Raw genomic sequence first — 19,923 nt, 5'->3', positions numbered from 1 at the left:
TGTTTCATGATGAACCTAGCAATGCACAAGAATTCAGTGTAAATGAGTTAGACTCTAACTCATGTTAGAGGAACACCTGCCTCTTTCTCTGACTGCCTTATTTTCTCCAGCTGGACTTGCAACGATTGTGACAAGCGGACAAAATCCCGCTGCACTGCTTCAGATGTGTCCAGGTCATGCTGGAGAGTTGACACCCTTCCTCGTAGCTCCACCACTTCAGCCTCCAGCCTAGCCTGTCCAACACAATTTAAGGTGTCATGTAAGTCATCTGAAATTAGACAAATCTTCACACACATTACTGCTTCATGTGATCCCTTATAACATTAAACAACTCTTACTTATGCTAAGTCTTTTACACTCAAAAATTTTTTCATGATCTTTCTGCAGGTTTGCATCATATATATGTACATAACATAGGTAATACAGTGGTACCCAGAGTTTCGGCCATAAATTGTTCCAGAAGGCTATTCGAGTGCCCTTACCGAACAATTTTTTCCCATAAGGAATAATGTAAATTAGCTTAGTCTGTTTCAGACCCCCAAAAATACACTTACAAAAGCACTTACAATAATACACTTACATAACTTCAAGTTGGGAGGTGTACGAAACTTGGGGTACCACTGTGCCTTCATATATTTTTTAACATGTTGGCTGCCTCCCACCGAGGCAGGGTGACCCGAAAAAGAAACACTTTTACCATCATTCACACTATCACTGTCTTGCCAGAGGCGTGCAGATACAAGTTTAGATGTTCATCTAAACAGCAAATATCCCAAACCCCTCATTTAGAGTGCAAGCACTGTACTTCCCACCTCCAGGACTCAAGTAATGAAATACGTAGCTGAAAATGCAATTCGATGCTCTGTTTAGAACCCATTTTGGAGAATGTAACATCACCATTGAGTAAACTATACTATTTTCATTTTCCATGAGCAAGCAAAAATCTTAACTAAACAAAATTTACTTTAAATCAAATAACAAAAATGCTTTGCATCTTTGGTAGCCTTTAACTCTAACTACCAAGATTACCATGTAAACTTTCAGATAATACTCCTATGAAATTAGTGTCAAGAAGATGATTGGGGTACCAAGTAGCTAGTACCAAATATACTGAACATTGAGGAATATGACTAGAGCCAAAGGAAATAGTATTTTGTATAACAAACCCTGGCCTGTGTCTGCTCTGCCACTTGGGTTTTGAGGGCGGATATAATCTGCTGGTTTTTAAGTTGGGCCTCAGACTGTCTGTTCTCCAATTCCTTCAGCTGAGCATCAATCTCAGATCTACTTCTCCTTTCCATCTTCATTTGGCTTTCTAGGCTCTCCAGTAGACCAACCTTCTCTCTATTAATAGATAAAGAACAAAATTATTTAAATATTTCTCTCTTGCACTGCAACCAATCTTCATACAATGTTGCTTACTCTTGCTACAGAAGAAAACAGACATTGCAAAAATCTTAAAATACTTCTATATTTACATAAATGCAACAACCCACTCAATGGTTCCTAGTTTGAAAATAACTAAATAATGAGATGGTAATGAATAATTTTTTTTTTAACAAGTCGGCCGTCTCCCACCGAGGCAGGGTGAATAAATAACATTAAATAATATAGCAACACCACACAGAATTCAAAATACTGAATATAAAATGTGAAGTTTTGGTTTGGCTGTCATACACGATTTTTTTTTTTTAACAAGTCGGCCGTCTCCCACCAAGGCAGGGTGACCCAAAAAGAAAGAAAATCCCCAAAAAGAAAATTCTTTCATCATCATTCAACACTTTCGCCTCACTCACACATAATCACTGTTTTTGCAGAGGTGCTCAGAACACAACAGTTTAGAAGCATATACATAAGAAGATACACAGCATATCCCTCCAAACTGCTAATATCCCGAGCCCCTCCTTTAGAGTGCAGGCATTGTACTTCTCACTTCCAGGACTTAAGTCCGGCTATATAAAAATAACCGGTTTCCCTGAATCCCTTCACTAAATATTACCCTGCTCACACTCCAACAGATCATCAGGTCCCAAATACGACTTGTCTCCATTCACTCCTATCGAACACGCTCATGCACGCCTGCTGGAAGTCATATATGATATCTTGGAATAAAGGACTTAATTTCAAGGCTCTGTACAAATTCTAGTTGCAAGCTGCAGCACTGTATAGCCCTTGTGGTTTAGCACTTCTTTTTGATTATAATAATTTTTTTTTTTTTCAACAAGTCGGCCGTCTCCCACCGAGGCAGGGTGACCCAAAAAAGAAAGAAAATCCCCAAAAAGAAAATGCTTTCATCATCATTCAACACTTTCACCACGCTCATACATAATCACTGTTTTTGCAGAGGTGCTCAGAATACAACAGTTTAGAAGCATATACGTATAAAGATACACAACATATCCCTCCAAACTGCCAATATCCCAAATTCCTCCTTTAAAGTGCAGGCATTGTACTTCCCATTTCCAGGACTCAAGTCCAACTATATGAAAACAACCGGTTTCCCTGAATCCCTTCACTAAATATTACCCTGCTCACACTCCAACAGATCGTCAGGTCCCAAGTACCATTCGTCTCCATTCACTCCTATCTAACACGCTCACGCACGCTTGCTGGAAGTCCAAGCCCCTTGCCCACAAAACCTCCTTTACCCCCTCTCTCCAACCCTTTCGAGGACGACCCCTACCTCGCCTTCCTTCCCCTATAGATTTATATGCTTTATGCAATATGAACTATTAATTTCACTTTGCCTTGCCATTATCAGAAATCCAGCCTGATCCAGTGAAAGTTGTAATAGATCTTCTTATGGATGAGCTGATTATTATTATTATTATTATTATTATTAGTAGTAGTAGCAGACGACAATGACATAAATAACAAAAAGGCACAATACCGTGACTGGAACGATACACAAATAACCCGCACATAAAAGAGAGAAGCTTACGACGACGTTTCGGTCTGACTTGGACCATTGACAAAGTCACACTAACCAGAGGTGGAGCAGGACGGCTATATATAGGCAGGAAGAGGTGGTGGTGGTAGTAGTAGTAGTAGTAGTACAAGAGTTGTATATAATACCGACAAGATGAAATTAAGACACATGCACAACACCCGGGCATCCCCATCATAGACGTTTCGCCATCCAGCCAGCCACTGGATGGCGAAACGTCCACAACAAAGACAACCAGACGCCGCACATTTGTCTTAATTTCATCAGTAGTTGTAGTAGTAGTAGAAGAAGAAGAGGCAGTTTGTGTGACAATGACATAAGTTAAGAAGAGGTAAACCTTATCTTATCAAGTACATAACAAAGCTCACTGTGGGTAATGTGTCATAAAATAAAGTTTTTTCCTTAGTTTGAATTTCTGTCTTAGTCTCTCCATCACTTTGCCTTCAACTACGACTAAGACTTTGTCTTCGTCGTCTTCTTATTCTTATGCTTCTCACTGTTATTACGATAGTATTTTCAAAGTGCTAAACCCTTACACCATTTTTAAATTGTTTACATCTTAACTTTTAATCTATTTTTTAATTATGTTTGTGCAAACCTACTAACTACATTTCCAAACTAATTACATACAGCCTTTTATAAAATATAAAAAGGGAAGACTAGAACTATTTTAACAACCCAGTTCTTGAAATAGTATTATACAGTCTTACAAAGTTTCCATGACAGGTTGTGCAAGAATGGTATACAATACCGACAAGATGAAATTGAGACACATGTGCAACATCTGGGTATCTTTATTGTAGACGTTTCACCCTCCAGTGGCTTTATCAATACAAATTCCAGGACATAACTTGAAGACAGGAGAACTATGTACAGAAGATGAGGTAATCAGTCCCTCAACCTAGGAGTAGGTGCGAAGAGCACCGTAGTCGATTCAGAATCTCCACGACTACGGTGCTCTTCGCACCTACTGCTAGGTTGAGGGACTGATTACCTCATCTTCTGTACATAGTTCTCCTGTCTTCAAGCTATGTCCTGGAATTTGTATTGATAAAGCCACTGGATGGTGAAACGTCTACAATAAAGATACCCAGATGTTGCACATGTGTCTCAATTTTTCCATGACAGACTTGAAGGCTCCATTATCCCAGCATCATCTAACAGTTTCTCTTGTATTAATCTATCACAATGGTTAACAGCCATACATAACCTTTGCCACAAGTCTTTCATGTTTCAACATCATGGTATACATTTCATCTATTAATATTTCAAATATACTATACATCAACCCATCTATGTACTTTTTTATTAGACAACACTAAGCATCTGCTGTGCAACTCTTATTGTCCACATCTTTCAATGGGCCCCACTATACAAATACCATCACACAGTTTTCCTACACTAATCAACCTATTCCTCTCATCAATGAGAATTTATCCATTTCATCTTATAGTAAATATTTTTCTTGTCCCTAAAAAAAGCAAGATCTTAATCCTCACATTGCAATCACAGCACTAATTTAAATGTCTGACTGTTGTTGGTAGTTAAGGTAAGGCAATAGTCTGAAGGCCTACCTTAATTGGTCAATTTCTGAAGACAGGCGGTCTTCTATTGTGTTTTTTTCATGTTGTTCTGCTAAAACCTGGAATAAAAACTTTAATTAGTAAAATTAATCATTTCCCATTTAGTGTACAAATTTTGACATTAGTAAAAATACTAAACAGACTTTAAAATTAGCATTACCAATAAGATGAAGCTCAGGATCACATCTGCTCACTACTAGAACTTCAGCATTATATATTTAGCAACCAAGGTACTGTTAATGAAGTACTCTGTCATTCTCAGTAAGATACTTGGCCCTTCACTCAGCACTACATCCTCATGGGTGAAATAATTCATTCATTCATTCATTCTTATTCTCTTTCTCTTCCTTTCTGTTAAGCATAGCCATTTATCTGCTAAACAGGGTGACTCAGAGAAGAATATCCCTAGCTGCATTTCAAGGTCACAGATATCACAGTCCACAAGATCCTCACCCAACATTCAGAGGTTAATTAAGCCCTTTACTTGACAAACACCAAAATTTACACACTAGTCAGTTTTCCTAACTATTCACAGATATTATCTTGATCTGGCTAACAGAATCTCAACTCCCATGGGTCACTTGCTTCAGCTCTCAATACAAGCTGTTCATAAAAGACTGTTGGATGCTAAAAATTTTACTTCTGTATTATTTAATTTTATTAACACATTGGCCATTTCCTACCAAGGTAGGGTGGCCAGAAAAAGAAAATTTCACCATCATTCACTCCATCACTGTCTTGCCAGAGGCATGCTTACACTACAATTATAAAACTGCAACATTAACACCCCTCCTTCAGAGTGCAGACACTGTACCTCCCATCTCCAGGTCTCAGGTTCGGCCTGCTGGTTTCATAAATATTACCCTGCTCACACTCCAACAGCACATCAATTCCTAAAAACCATTAGTCTTCATTCACTCCTATCTAACTCACTCACACATACTTGCTGAAAGCCCAAGCCCCTCACACACAAAACCTCCTTTACCCCCCTCCCTCCAACCTTCCCTAGACCAACCTCTATCCCGCCTTCCCTACACTACAGATTTATACACTCTCAAAGTCATTCTATTTTGTTCCATCCTCTCTACATGTCTGAAGCACCTCAATAACCCCTCCTCAGTCCTCTGGATAATAGTTTTGGTAATTCTGCACCTCCTCCTTTCAAAACTATGAATTCTCTGCATTATATTCACACTACACATTGCCCTCAGACATGACATCTCCACTGCCTCCAGCCTTCCCCTTGTTGCAAGCAACCTTTGCCACCCATGCTTCACATCCATATAAGAGCATTGGTATAACTATACTCTCATACATTTCCTTCTTTGCTTCCATGGACAAAGTTCTGTGACTCCACAGACTCCTCTGTGCACCATTCACCTTTTTCCCCCTCACCAATTCTATGATTCACCTCATCTTTCACAGACCCATCTACTGACACGTCCACTCCTAAATATTTGAATACATTCACCTCATCCATACTCTCTTCCCCCAATCTGATATGCAATCTTTTGTTACCTAATTTTTTTGTTATCCTCATCACCTTACTCTTTCCTATATTCACTTTTAATTTTCTTCTTTTACATACCCTACCAAACTCATCTACCAACCCCTGTAACTTCTCTTCAGAATCTCCCAAAAGCACAGTGTCATCAGCAAATAGGATCTGTGACAACTCCCACTTTGTGTTAGATCCTTTATCTTTTAACCCCACACCTCTTGCCAACACCTGACAACACCTGTATACCTCTCATTCTTTTTTCCTATCTTTTATCCATGCCAGATCTATACACCCTCCATCAGCCTATTGTGTCTGTTCCTTCTACACATCTAAAACTCTTGTTTTGCCCTGGGTTATGCTTTTTTTAATCATCATATGACCTTTTCCTTTCTTTTTTTTAACACACTGGCTGTCTCCCACTGAGGCAAGGTGGACCAAAAGGAGAAAAATTTTCCCCATCATTTTTGTTTGTTGATAAGACCTCACCCATTCCTTCATTTCCTCTTTCACTCTCAATTATTTCTGTATTTTCTATATAATTCATCATTTATCATTTTTATTGAGATGAATTCTATAACACGCCAAATTTTTCACCTTTACCAGTGTTTTCACATCATTCCATGTACAGTGATTGGTCTTGCCTCATGCACCAACCCTCCTGTCACACACTGCACTATGACCCTCCTAACATCCACACATCTTTCTACTTCACTTTCTAACACTAGCAAACTTTTCTTCTAATAACTGCTTATACTGTACATCACTTCTGTTTTCTGAAGACGTTCATTTTCCCTCCTGTTTACCTTTTGACAACCTTATATATTCTGCTCAATTTTTTCTCTTCTACAGAATAATGACCAGGAAACCTTCAATTTAAGGGACTAATAAGGGTAGCAGGTAGCTGGTGATGGTGACTGTGGAGGATACTGATGAGACTGTTTTGACATGAACATAATAACTGACAATTCTGTAACCAACAGACTTTGTCCACTGACCCAGAATTAAGTGGCCCCCAGTAGATTTTGTCCTGTATTTTCTTTTTCGGGCCACCCTACCTTGGTGGGAATCGGCCAGTGTGATAATAATAAAAAATAATTTCCAAAGTCCATTAACTTAAAGGTTTACTGTATCAGTAGCTTCAAAAGACACTGTATGAACAAATATCTAGCCCTCAAACTAGTATCTAGCAGTAGCAACTCCAACAGACTGATTAAAGTACTGTACACACTTCATTGTATCTCTTGAATATTTAGCAAAAACTTGCCTGATCTTTAAGGAAGAGTATTTCAGACTTAAGAGTTTCTTCCAGATACTCCTTAGAGACTTTGGCAGCAATAATATCCTCACGATATCTCAGCAAGAGAAGTTGCATCTCCTGAAATGCACCATGAAAACATTATCATTACAAGTTGCAAGGCCTTCATTGGCTTATAGGAAAAGAGGAGATATGATAACCAAATTTAAAGATTAGAAAACTGGAATTTGTCAGGTGAAGCTTAGAGTACTCTGAAAAATTGAACAAGGTTAATCTTAAATGTTTAAATATTTCTAAATGCCACTTGCAGGGTTAATAGCTTTAAATTTGGTTATCATATCTCCTCTTTTCCTATCAGCCAATGAAGGCCTTGCAGCTTGTAATCTTTTCCTTGCTCAGGGAGTAGTTTTGTGTAAATACTGGTTTATAATTTCTACTTGAATTTGAGAGGGATAAGCTCTAGCTCTTGGTCCTGCTTCCTTGACAAGTCCATGTACATACACTGTCCGGAATTGACCTTACAAGATAAAAATGACAACAAGCACTGGGAGAATATAAGTTTTTATTTGATTTGTACTGTAATGCCATTTAACTGAAATTTTCCAAAGATTTATGAAGTCATTTAGGTCAGATGGAACACAGTCAAAGCACTACCTATCTCAACTGATTTGAACTACCATTCTTTCTTCTTTCAACAAACCAGCCATATCTCACTAAGGCAGGATCATACACAGGTTCCTGTACAGGAAATAAAACCTATCACAATGACAAACTACAGTACTCAAAGTTAGAAAAGTTACACAAGATATAAACATTCTCAGAGTCTTGCACATCAATCACCCTAGAGTGTGTTACTCACCTCCATGTTGTTAGGAAGGTTAATCATTTCATTTTGAAGCTGCTGAGAGTGTTGACTGTGTTTACCAACCAAGTCATCATTTTCCTTCTGCAGTCTATAAAAAATAGGTAACATTAATATTTTTTTTAACATGCTGGCAGTCTCCTACCAAGGCAGGGTGACTCAGAAAAGAAACACTTTTACCATCATTCACATTATCACTGTCTTGCCAGAGATGCATACCCACCTTTTTCCCATTTTAAATCATTCTCAAATGCTCCCATGATCACACTATTAATGCAAAACATTTTAATTATCTGTTGTATTCCTCAAAGTACATTGACCACTTTTACAGCTATGTATGTGGGGGCTGCGTTCACAACAATATTGCCTCCACCTCAGCTTCATCCAAATTTGTTCATCCAAAATACACATACAAAATAAAAAAACAGCTCTTGAATACCTAAGACTTCATTGTATTCATCCCACTTTCCAGCTTAAGAACCAACCTGGTAAGTTCTTGCTGAATTGCTTCTCTTCGCTCTGTCAGTACTTTCAGCTGATCGTGTAAGTTTGTCACAGAGGCTCTGAATCTTGCTACCACCTCATTATGCTTCACTGAGGCTGATTCAACTATGCTTGCTACACCTGCCACCTGCAAAAATTCAGTCTTATAAATACATTTCTCAGAGCACTATATTTTTTTATTAACACATCGCCCCCTTCCCACCGAGGCTGGGTGACCCGAAAAAAGAAAAAAACACTTTCATCATCCCTCACTCCATCACTGTTTTGCCAGAGACACACCAACACTACATACCTGTGATAATCCAGTATGCTCATCATAATGAAGAAATCCAAGTAAAAATATTGCAAGACTTCACTCACACGTGGCACAATTAACTTACTTTTTTCTCGTATTCTTCTGCCATGACTCGCCATTTTTCCTCCATAACATGTCTATAGGAAGCCTCTCTGTCTAAATCATCCTTGTATCGTGCAAGTGCTTTATCTAGTTCTGCTCGTTGCTTCTCTGTTTCTCGATGCTCGCTCTGAACCTACAAAATACAGAATATATTAATCTTTTTTTTGTACAAGAAGCCGCCACATTTTGTATCACACACCTTATTATTATTATTGTGATTGAAATTTTTTTTTTCATTACCACATTCAGTGGAAATGGCCACTTTTCATACTGGAAGCTTGGCTATCTGATGTAAGCACTCACCCTTGTGTTTAAAACTCAAATTTTAATCTTTTTATCACTCTGTCTTATCTATGGATATTAACCATAGCACAAATAGGAATACTAGTGATGCTGGAGCACTTGAGAAAAGGAATAAGAGTAAAAGTCTGGGTGCTCTGAAAAAATAGAAAATTGTGTAGAGAAAGGCAAAGTCCATCAGCTGCATGTTTGTGAACATAGAACCACATTATCATTAACCATCTCCACACATGGTAGGATCATTTTTTTTTTTTTAATTTTTGCCATATTTTAAAAATAAAAAAAAAAAAAAAAAAAAAAAAACATGTAGTGAAGTTAGAATGGCCAGCAGAGCTGTATTAGCTGCACCCACTTACTCTGGAAGGAACACACACAACACTGCACCAAATACTAACTTTTCCAGGCTTTACTTAATAAAGTTCATTAAGTAAATTTTTATTTAGATTTTGGGTAGATAACATAAATTTTTTTTAACAAAATGCCCGATAGTATACACATGTCCTACCTTCTGTAGTTGTGTCTGGTAAGTCCCACACAACTGGCAGGATCGTCCAATGCGAGATCTGGCACGACGAATCTCTTCATTCAAGAGGTTCCACTCTGCCTCGCTGACCACCCGTCTGCCACCCATCACCCCGAGTGACCCACTCTGTCCTACCCCATAATTTGGCAAAAATTCAATGGCCATGTAATCATCCTCAGCAGGGGACATAAGAGACTCACTCTGGGTTATACCTTCAGAATCTGGTGTCATGTCTGAAATAGAATTACATATTCTTTAACTCTGTCAGAAAGAGAGCAGCTAGTTCCTCTAAAGTATTGAAGAGGACAAAAGGAGCAGGAAATAGAGTAGACTCCTCTTGTCCTCTTCAATACTTTGAAGAAACTGGCCACTTTCTCCCTGACAGACTTAAAGAGCCCCATAGAAGTGTTAGACTTGCCAATAGAATTATATACTGTATACATAATATGCTAAATTACTAAATTTAAAATGAAAAGCTTTTGTTTTTCTTTATAGGTCACCTTGCCTCGGTGGGATATGGCAGGAGTGTTGAAAAAAATTAAATAATAATATGCTACTTGTACACATATTATGGAATAAACAGCTTTATAAGAAGACATTACATTCCTCATCATAATCCATTTCATAAATGTGGTATATTATTGTATCAATAAGATTTGCTTTATTGCTATTTTTTTGCCAGTCTGGGAAAATCGACCAAGTAACAACGATAATTTAATGGTGAAACAGCTGCCAAGTTGAGAGAAGAAATTTCCCTATATTTCAACAACCCATTTATGTTAACTTAAAGAAACAATTTATAAAAATCAAACAACTTTCAGTTATGTAGAGCATATATGTTTATTGCTGTATAAATATCTGAAGGATGGGTAGGAATGTTGCACCTTATAGGGTCATTTGAGCTGTCATGTCTGTACATCTCTGGTAAGACAGCTACTGAACGAGTCATGGCAAATGCGTTTAATTCTTTGACTCACCCTACCCTAAAGAAAAATGAATTTTCTTTTTTGTTAATACATTGGTCGTTTCTCACAGAGGCATGATGACCAGAAAAAGAAGAAATGCTTTCACCATCACTCACTCCATCAGACTTGCCAAGGGCATACTGATAATACAGTTCAAAAACTGCAACATATTTCCAAACCTTCTTGAACAATATTGTTTAAAAACAAAGAGACTTGATTTGAGTCTAAGAACATATCCAATTTTATCCCAGATGTTCTTCAATTTTTAAAACACATTGTTAGAAAATGTAACTACTACATCATATAAGGGTTTGCAGAGTTCACTATAATCATCAGTGCAAAATGCTCACCTGCTAGAGCTTTCTGCTGATCGTGCGTTAACTGGGGCATCTTATCTGGACTAAAACGCTCTGCCAACAGACTATCAGGTCCAACACCGTCAGGAGCAAGACTGTCAGGGACAAGACTGTCAGGTGGGAGGCTGCGTGTCTCTGCTTCACTGCTCTGATCGTCACTCTGCTCACTCCTATCACATAGAATTGATGCCCGTTACTCACAAGAGCAGCACCGCACGAAAGCCCATTCCTGATTTTCATTGTTTACTTCAATGCCACACCAATCTTCCTATTTAAGAATTATTCTTTTTCACACTTTAAATTTTTAAACAGAATTATTCACTTTCAATATTTCTCATTCTGAGCCTCACAAATTACTCTTAAACCACATTTATACTTTCACCACTATCAATGAAAATGCTATTATTATTACAACCAAAACTAACTGCTAAACCCACAAGGGCCATACAGCACTAAATGAAAGTATTAAATAATAAATAAGCAGATGACAGTAAAACCATTAGTAACAGAGTTGGACCAACTTTCATTGCACTTTTTCACATATCCTTTGCAACTAGAATTTTTTTTTTTTGGTCACAATGGGGAGGTACTCAACTCATATGAATCGTACAGTACATAGGGAATGGGAGATAATCAGGTTTGACCCCAGGTAAAGGAGGCAGTACTTATTCCTTGGATCAAGAACCCTTCACCGGCATCAAGGTATCCCCTCTAGAAGAATCTTCAAATGGAACAATCTAGGCTGTCAATTGTTATTTTACTATCATATTCTTTTGTTACTATGAAATTATGAAGAGATAATCTTCTTCTTTCAACAAACTGGCCGTATCCCACCAAGGCCAGGTGGCCCAAAAGAAAAAATGAAAGTTTCTCCTTTTAAATTTAATAATGTATACAGAAGGGGTTACTAGCCCCTTGCTCCCGGCATTTTCGTTGCCTCTTACGACATGCATGGCTTACAGAAGAAGAATTCTGTTCCACTTCCCTATGGATATAAAAGGAAATAAACAAGAACAAGAACTAGTAAGAAAATAGAAGAAAACACAGAGAGGTGTATATATACGTGCTTGTACATGTATGTGTAGTGTGACCTAAGTGTAAGTAGAAGTAGCAAGACATACCTGAAATCTTTTACGTTTCTGAGACAGAAAAGAGACACCAGCAATCCTACCATCATGTAAAACCATAACAGGATTTCGTTTTACACTCACTTGGCAGGATGGTAGTACCCCCCTGGGCAGTTGCTGCCTACCAACCTACTACTTAGGAAGAGATAATCATATAGTGTTTTTTTATTAAAACTTAATTAAGTACTGTAACTATCATATATTACAAGGAACTGTAACTATCATACACTACAACAGACTGTAGCTATCATACACTACAAGGAAATGTAACTATCATACACTACAAGGAATTATAACTATTATACACTACAAGGAACTGTAGCTATCATACACTACAATGAACTGTAACTATCATACACTACAACAAACTGTAACTATCATACAGTACAAGGAACTGTAACTATCATACACTACAACGAAGTGTAACTATCATACAGTACAAGGAATTGTAACTATCATACACTACAACGAACTGTAACTATCATACAGTACAAGGAACTGTAACTATCATACAGTACAAGGAACTGTAACTATCATACACTACAAGGAACTGTAACTATCATACACTATGTCATTACACTCACCAATCACAGTCCTTAGAGACTTCACACATTCCTTTTCCTACTGAATTCTGAATTTCATGATAGAGACTAGTACAAAGACCACTATTCTCCTTAAACAATATTAAAATTATTATGGTAATGTCTAATCCACACATATAATATTCAATAACTGCCCTATCTGGAATGCAGTTACTTTCTTTCATTTTATAACAATTTAAGGTTCACGAAGTCCACAATATTGTGGTCATCCTGACAAATAAATATGCCTTCAAATTTTATACTAATAAGATAGATTCATGAGCAGCAGCATAAAATACAATACCCCAAGAACATTAAGTAGGTAGAGTTCCTTGCTGCCCATCACAGATGCTGTCAATTTTTTCTGACTATTACTGGACTACAGAACCACAGCATAAAAACCAGAAAATATCCCCCTCCTTAGTCTTGTTACTATTAATATATTCTTTTATGAGTACTTAATAACTTCCTAAATATTTGTTTCTCCCATTTTTATCCCAATATCTTATACTTATTTCACCTTATTTATGAGGATGTACATAAACTTGATTGAAACTATGACAAAACCCTTGATACAGGATACGACCAGTGGGATACAGCCAGTGTATACCAGGAGTATACCTGGAAGGCGTTTCGGGGGTCAACATCCCCGTGGTCCAGTCTGTAACCAGGTCTCATTGTTGGGAGGGAATGATGGGGGGAAAAGACTGGATTTAATCTGTGGTAGGTAGGAGTGATGATGTTTACCCATGAGTGAGGTGAGAGACAGCAGGCAGTAGGGCAGCAGGTTCTTCATCAAGGTCAAGCAAGGATGAAGAACGGTCATCGTCAATCTGCAATGAAATAAAAGTCAATGTAAATATGAAATAATTCAATAACTGAAAAAGCATACACAGTAGAATATTTTGGAGGGTAATGATATACAGGAAGTAATATACAATCCCCCAAACCTGGATAAGGACCATGAGAGAGATTACTCTGGGAGGAAACTGTTAAGGCTACAAGGCAGGATAACATAGTAATTATAGGAGACTAACTTTAGTCAAACTGATTGAAATTCCTTGACTGGGAATGCAAGATGAAATATTGCAACAAATGGTACCCTCAACAAAAGCCCTAGTGATAAGTGGGTTAAGAGAATTACTGATGGTTTACACATGAATGGAGGATAATGGAAGATATGACAGCAAGTAGTATGGATTTGTCAGTTAAAAACAGAGTAGGGGAGTTAGTAGATGGGGAGATGGAGGTATTAGGTAGATGGCGAGAATATTTTGAGGAACTTTTAAATGTTAAGGAAGAAAGAGAGGCAGCAATTTCATGCACTGGTCAGGGAGGTATACCATCTTTTAGGAGTGGAGAAGAGCAGAATGTAAGTGTGGGGGAGGTGCGTGAGGCATTACGTAGAATGAAAGGGGGTAAAGCAGCTGGAACTGATGGGATCATGACAGAAATGTTAAAAGCAGGGGGGGATATAGTGTTGGAGTGGTTGGTACTTTTGTTTAATAAATGTATGAAAGAGGGGAAGGTACCTACGGATTTGCAGAGAGCATGTATAGTCCCTTTATATAAAGGGAAAGGGGACAAAAGAGACTGTAAAAATTATAGAGGAATAAGTTTACTGAGTATACCAGGAAAAGTGTACGGTAGGGTTATAATTGAAAAAATTAGAGGTAAGACAGAATGTAGGATTGCGGATGAGCAAGGAGGTTTCAGAGTGGGTAGGGGATGTGTAGATCAAGTGTTTACATTAAAGCATATATGTGAACAGTATTTAGATAAAGGTAGGGAAGTTTTTATTGCATTTATGGATTTAGAAAAGGCATATGATAGAGTGGATAGAGGAGCAATGTGGCAGATGTTGCAAGTATATGGAATAGGTGGTAAGTTATTAAATGCTGTAAAGAGTTTTTATGAGGATAGTGAGGCTCAGGTTAGGGTGTGTAGAAGAGAGGGAGACTACTTCCCGGTAAAAGTAGGTCTTAGACAGGGATGTGTAATGTCATCATGGTTGTTTAATATATTTATAGATGGGGTTGTAAAGGAAGTAAATGCTAGGGTGTTCGGGAGAGGGGTGGGATTAAATTTTGGGGAATCAAATTCAAAATGGTAATTGACACAGTTACTTTTTGCTGATGATACTGTGCTTATGGGAGATTCTAAAGAAAAATTGCAAAGGTTAGTGGATGAGTTTGGGAATGTGTGTAAAGGTAGAAAGTTGAAAGTGAACATAGAAGAGTAAGGTGATGAGGGTATCAAATGATTTAGATAAAGAAAAATTGGATATCAAATTGGGGAGGAGGAGTATGGAAGAAGTGAATGTTTTCAGATACTTGGGAGTTGACGTGTCGGCGGATGGATTTATGAAGGATGAGGTTAATCATAGAATTGATGAGGGAAAAAAGGTGAGTGGTGCATTGAGGTATATGTGGAGTCAAAAAATGTTATCTATGGATGCAAAGAAGGGAATGTATGAAAGTATAGTAGTACCAACACTCTTATATGGGTGTGAAGGTTGGGTGGTAAATGCAGCAGCGAGGAGACGGTTCGAGGCAGTGGAGATGTCCTGTTTAAGGGCAATGTGTGGTGTAAATATTATGCAGAAAATTCGGAGTGTGGAAATTAGGAAAAGGTGTGGAGTTAATAAAAGTATTAGTCAGAGGGCAGAAGAGGGGTTGTTGAGGTGGTTTGGTCATTTAGAGAGAATGGATCAAAGTAGAATGACATGGAAAGCATATAAATCTATAGGGGAAGGAAGGCGGGGTAGGGGTCGTCCTCGAAAGGGTTGGAGAGAGGGGGTAAAGGAGGTTTTGTGGGCAAGGAGCTTGGACTTCCAGCAAGCGTGCGTGAGCGTGTTAGATAGGAGTGAATGGAGACGAATGGTGCTTGGGACCTGACGATCTGTTGGAGTGTGAGCAGGGTAATATTTAGGGAAGGGATTCAGGGAAACCAGTTATTTTCATATAGTCGGACTTGAGTCCTGGAAATGGGAAGTACAATGCCTGCACTCTAAAGGAGGGGTTTGGGATATTGGCAGTTTGGAGGGATATGTTGTGTATCTTTATATGTGTATGCTTCTAAACTGTTGTATTCTGAGCACCTCTGCAAAAACAGTGATAATGTGTGAGTGCGGTGAAAGTGTTGAATGATGATGAAAGTATTTTCTTTTTGGGGATTTTCTTTCTTTTTTGGGTCACCCTGCCTCGGTGGGAGACGGCCGACTTGTTGAAAAAAAAAAAAAAAAATTCTCTACCTCTTTATTATAATCTTATTAATTATAAACTTTTTGCTACCTCTCTTTTAGAATAACTCAAAGAATGCACAATTAAAATTTACTACTCCCTGGTCTATGTTTAGTTTTTAGGAGTCTGCACTCATTAGGATCAGTCTGCCCAAATGCTCAGGCATGCTAGTGGCTTTCTTTGTGCTAACAATATCTTAGAACATGTATATCTCACATTGTATACTATGCAAAAGAATAAATATTTGTATTTGTATTAATGGCAGAATAACCAACAGAATGTTAGATAGATGGACACAGATGCAACTAATCTAGGTAGTAGGTTGATAGACAGCAACCGCCCAGGGAGGTACTACCGTCCTGCCAAGTGAGTGTAAAACGAAAGCCTGTAATTGTTTTACATGATGGTAGGATTGCTGGTGTCCTTTTTTCTGTCATATGAACATGCAAGATTTCAGGTACGTCTTGCTACTTCTACTTACATTTAAGTCACACAACCCCATACATGTACAAGCATATATATACACATCCCTCTGGGTTTTCTTCTATTTTCTTTCTAGTTCTTGTTCTTGTTTATTTCCTCTTATCTCCATGGGGAAGTGGAACAGAATTCTTCCTCCGTAAGCCATGCGTGTTGTAAGAGGCGACTAAAATGCCGGGAGCAAGGGGCTAGTAACCCCTTCTCCTGTATAAATTACTAAATTTAAAAAAAGAAACTTTTGTTTTTCTTTCTGGGCCACCCTGCCTTGGTGGGATATGGCAGGTGTGTTGAAAGAAAGAAGAAAGGTGCAACTAATGTGACATTTTTATTGTGGCAACATTTTGCTCTGGAGGAGCTTTGTAAAGACTTAACAAAGCTCCTGGAGAGCGAATTGTTGCCACAATAAAATGTCACATTAGTGGCATCTGTGTCCATTTACCTAACAAGACTGCAAGTAATAGAGAAGTGACTGACTACTGATAAAACAGCAACTAACTCAGAGAGATTATAAGACTGTACAGGAATAAATTCTCATGAAGTTAAATTGAGTATGGAAAAGAAAAGTGGACTTCATTTTTGTTTGCCATGTTAAAAGAAATAGGATAGTTAAGCATCATTAATTCAATATTTGTGTGTCTGGAGTAGCAAGAAAGCTACTGTTACTTACAAGGTCTTGAACAAGGGTTAAGCACATGAATTTTATTCCACTTGTGCAGAAATCTAACTACTGTATAGATAATTTTTTTAACATGCTGGCCATCTCTCACCGAGGCAGAGTGACCCAAAAAAAATTACTTTCACCATCATTCACACTATCACTGTCTTGCCAGAGGAACACAGATATGACAAATGTCAAACCCCTCTTTTAGAGTGAAGGCACTGTACTTCCCACCTTCATGACTCAAGTCCAGCTAACCAGTTTTCCTGAATCCCTTCACAAAATATTACCCTGCTCACACTCCAACAGCTTGTCAAGTCCCAAAAACCATTAGTCTCCACTAAATCCTATCTAACATGCTCACACATGCTTGCTGTATGTCAAAGCCCCTTGCACACAACACCTGTCCAGCAGGTATTGAAATGCCCTCAGACAAATAGTAATGACGACAAAACTGTGAGCAGTGACACATCACTAGGAGGTACAGCTTCTTCACTCCCTCCCATGTATACACAAAAAATTAGGGTTTAGAATGACAGAAGAAAAAGGAAAAACAAAGGGAGAGAGTTATGTAGAATGCTTGAAGCATACTGCATAACAGTCAAGTTTGTTTACATAAAATGAAGCAACACCTGGCAACACAATACTATGTGCAAGTTTATAATTAATACCATGATTCTATTAAGAGTGCAATGTGTGTGATAAATTAAGCCACACCCATTAAAGATGCTATCTTCATTATAAATCTGCCCAGTGAAACAGAGAATAAGTATTTATAATGAGAGTAAGACACATGTGCAACATCTGGGTATCTTTATTGTAGACGTTTCGCCATCCAGTGGCTTTATCAATACAAATTCCAGGACATAACTTGAAGACAGTAGAACTATGTACAGAAGATGAGGTAATCAGTCCCTCAACCTAGGAGTAGGTGCTGTTCGCACCTACTGCTAGGTTGAGGGACTGATTACCTCATCTTCTGTACATAGTTCTACTGTCTTCAAGTTATGTCCTGGAATTTGTATTGATAAAGCCACTGGATGGCGAAACGTCTACAATAAAGATACCCAGATGTTGCACATGTGTCTTACTCTCATCTTGTCGGTATTATATACCATTCGTACACAAGTATTTATAATAAACCATACATCATGGGTCACTATTTTGTTCACAAAGCACTACAACAATTTGGTAATTAAGAGATTTAAATATATTGGTTGTGATCTTGCTGCTCATGAGTTGTGAGCAGCACCCTTGCCACACCATTCTTGCAGCATTTGATACTGCAACATTCTTGCACAAATAGTGTGCCATGATTGCTTCTATCCCAGATGCTTCAATCCTCAATACTTGTTTAAAGCCATTACAAAAAGACAGAACATTTACAGCTAAGAACAATTATATGATTTGTATACATCTTTTATTTAGACTAAGGAGTCTATAGGATATTAATAAGGATCAGTTGCACATTATTCAACACTAAGTAAATTAACCTCTCAAGCTCAATAAATTCTAATATCACTATATGTACTGCAAATAAAAGAAATAGTTTTAATTTCCATGAAGGAACTATAGACAGAAAACAAAAGAAATTACTAAAAGTAAAAAGAAAAACTTTCATTTTTCCTTTTAGGCCAACCTGCCTCAATGGAAGATGGCCAGTGCATTGAAAAAAAAAAAATCTGTTATGGAAGAAGAATCAGAAGGTATAAAATACTTCAACTAATGTGCCCCCCCCCCCCCCAAAAAAAAATATAAAAAAATAATTATACAAAGATCAAAAGACCGTACCTCATTTTCCGGGGAGGGAGAAGAACCACGTTTTCTCGATGCAGGAGAAAGAGATGCCAGGTGAGGAAACGCTGGCTTAGCTTCCTGTCTAGTGTCTGCTGGAGTGTCAGTCAGAGAGATAGTGGGAGTTCGAGCCATTACTTCCTCGCTCCTCTGTATGTCTGTGAGAAGAAACAACTACTGTAGGCTAAGATGATCTCATCTGTGCTCAGGTGTGGATGCTGAAAGACGAACATCTAAAATGCATAACTGAAAACAATCTAATAACACAAGTGTCACAGTGCCACTTGCTGGTCACCATGTTCTTAATGTCTCTTGCTTATCGTTATTCCCTTCCCATCTTATTACTCAACCAATCAGTGCAGTTTATACATCACGAATTTGATTAATCTTCTGCTGTTACTAATCGCCCTAAAAGCAAAATAGAGCAGTATTGTATTACATCACATACCAAAAAAAAAAAAAAAATTAAGAGGTTGTACATGCATTACAGGCACTGAATGACTCTTATAAGTGCAGTGCTTCCCCATGATGATAAATGACAACAATCTGGAAGTGTATTACATCAAGCATTAAAGAACTTCCTTGTGTTTTAATATATACCAATGCATAATCAGTAATGCAATGATTTCTGACTATTTCATTGTGATGGATAAAATAGTGTGTTAAAACACCAGACTGAGGGGATACAGTTTTGTATTATTATGGGATAATGATACACAGAATTTTTTCAAACAATACAGTATCTACCAACTCCTTTGAGTTTTGATTACACAATTGTTAGCATACCACAGAGTGAATAATTGACAAGAACTACAAAATTAATGGATAATAATTTTTCAGTGATTAAA

At 37.8% G+C, this 19,923-nt stretch overlaps 1 protein-coding gene across 5 annotated transcripts in view; it reads right to left on the bottom strand.

Moving 5' to 3' along the window:
• LOC128684934 (rab GTPase-binding effector protein 1) overlaps nt 1–19,923 on the bottom strand; it is a 66,269-nt gene that overhangs the window by 3,365 nt on the left and 42,981 nt on the right. For all 5 annotated transcript variants that reach the window (XM_053771296.2, XM_053771297.2, XM_070099364.1 and 2 more), the window contains 11 exons: nt 19,073–19,233; nt 13,649–13,734; nt 11,188–11,363; nt 9,855–10,105; nt 9,033–9,182; nt 8,634–8,779; nt 8,146–8,239; nt 7,296–7,406; nt 4,522–4,589; nt 1,167–1,344; nt 81–233 (listed from right to left, as the gene is read on the bottom strand). In XM_053771296.2, the coding sequence (XP_053627271.1) occupies nt 81–233; nt 1,167–1,344; nt 4,522–4,589; nt 7,296–7,406; nt 8,146–8,239; nt 8,634–8,779; nt 9,033–9,182; nt 9,855–10,105; nt 11,188–11,363; nt 13,649–13,734; nt 19,073–19,233 (1,574 nt within the window). The remainder of the gene's footprint in view (nt 1–80; nt 234–1,166; nt 1,345–4,521; nt 4,590–7,295; nt 7,407–8,145; nt 8,240–8,633; nt 8,780–9,032; nt 9,183–9,854; nt 10,106–11,187; nt 11,364–13,648; nt 13,735–19,072; nt 19,234–19,923) is intronic.

The sequence above is a fragment of the Cherax quadricarinatus genome, chromosome 5 (genome assembly GCF_038502225.1).
Source record: "Cherax quadricarinatus isolate ZL_2023a chromosome 5, ASM3850222v1, whole genome shotgun sequence".
Lineage (NCBI taxonomy): Eukaryota > Metazoa > Arthropoda > Malacostraca > Decapoda > Parastacidae > Cherax > Cherax quadricarinatus.
The sequence above is the reverse complement of the archived record's forward strand: the minus strand, read 5'-3'. Positions and strand labels throughout refer to the sequence as shown.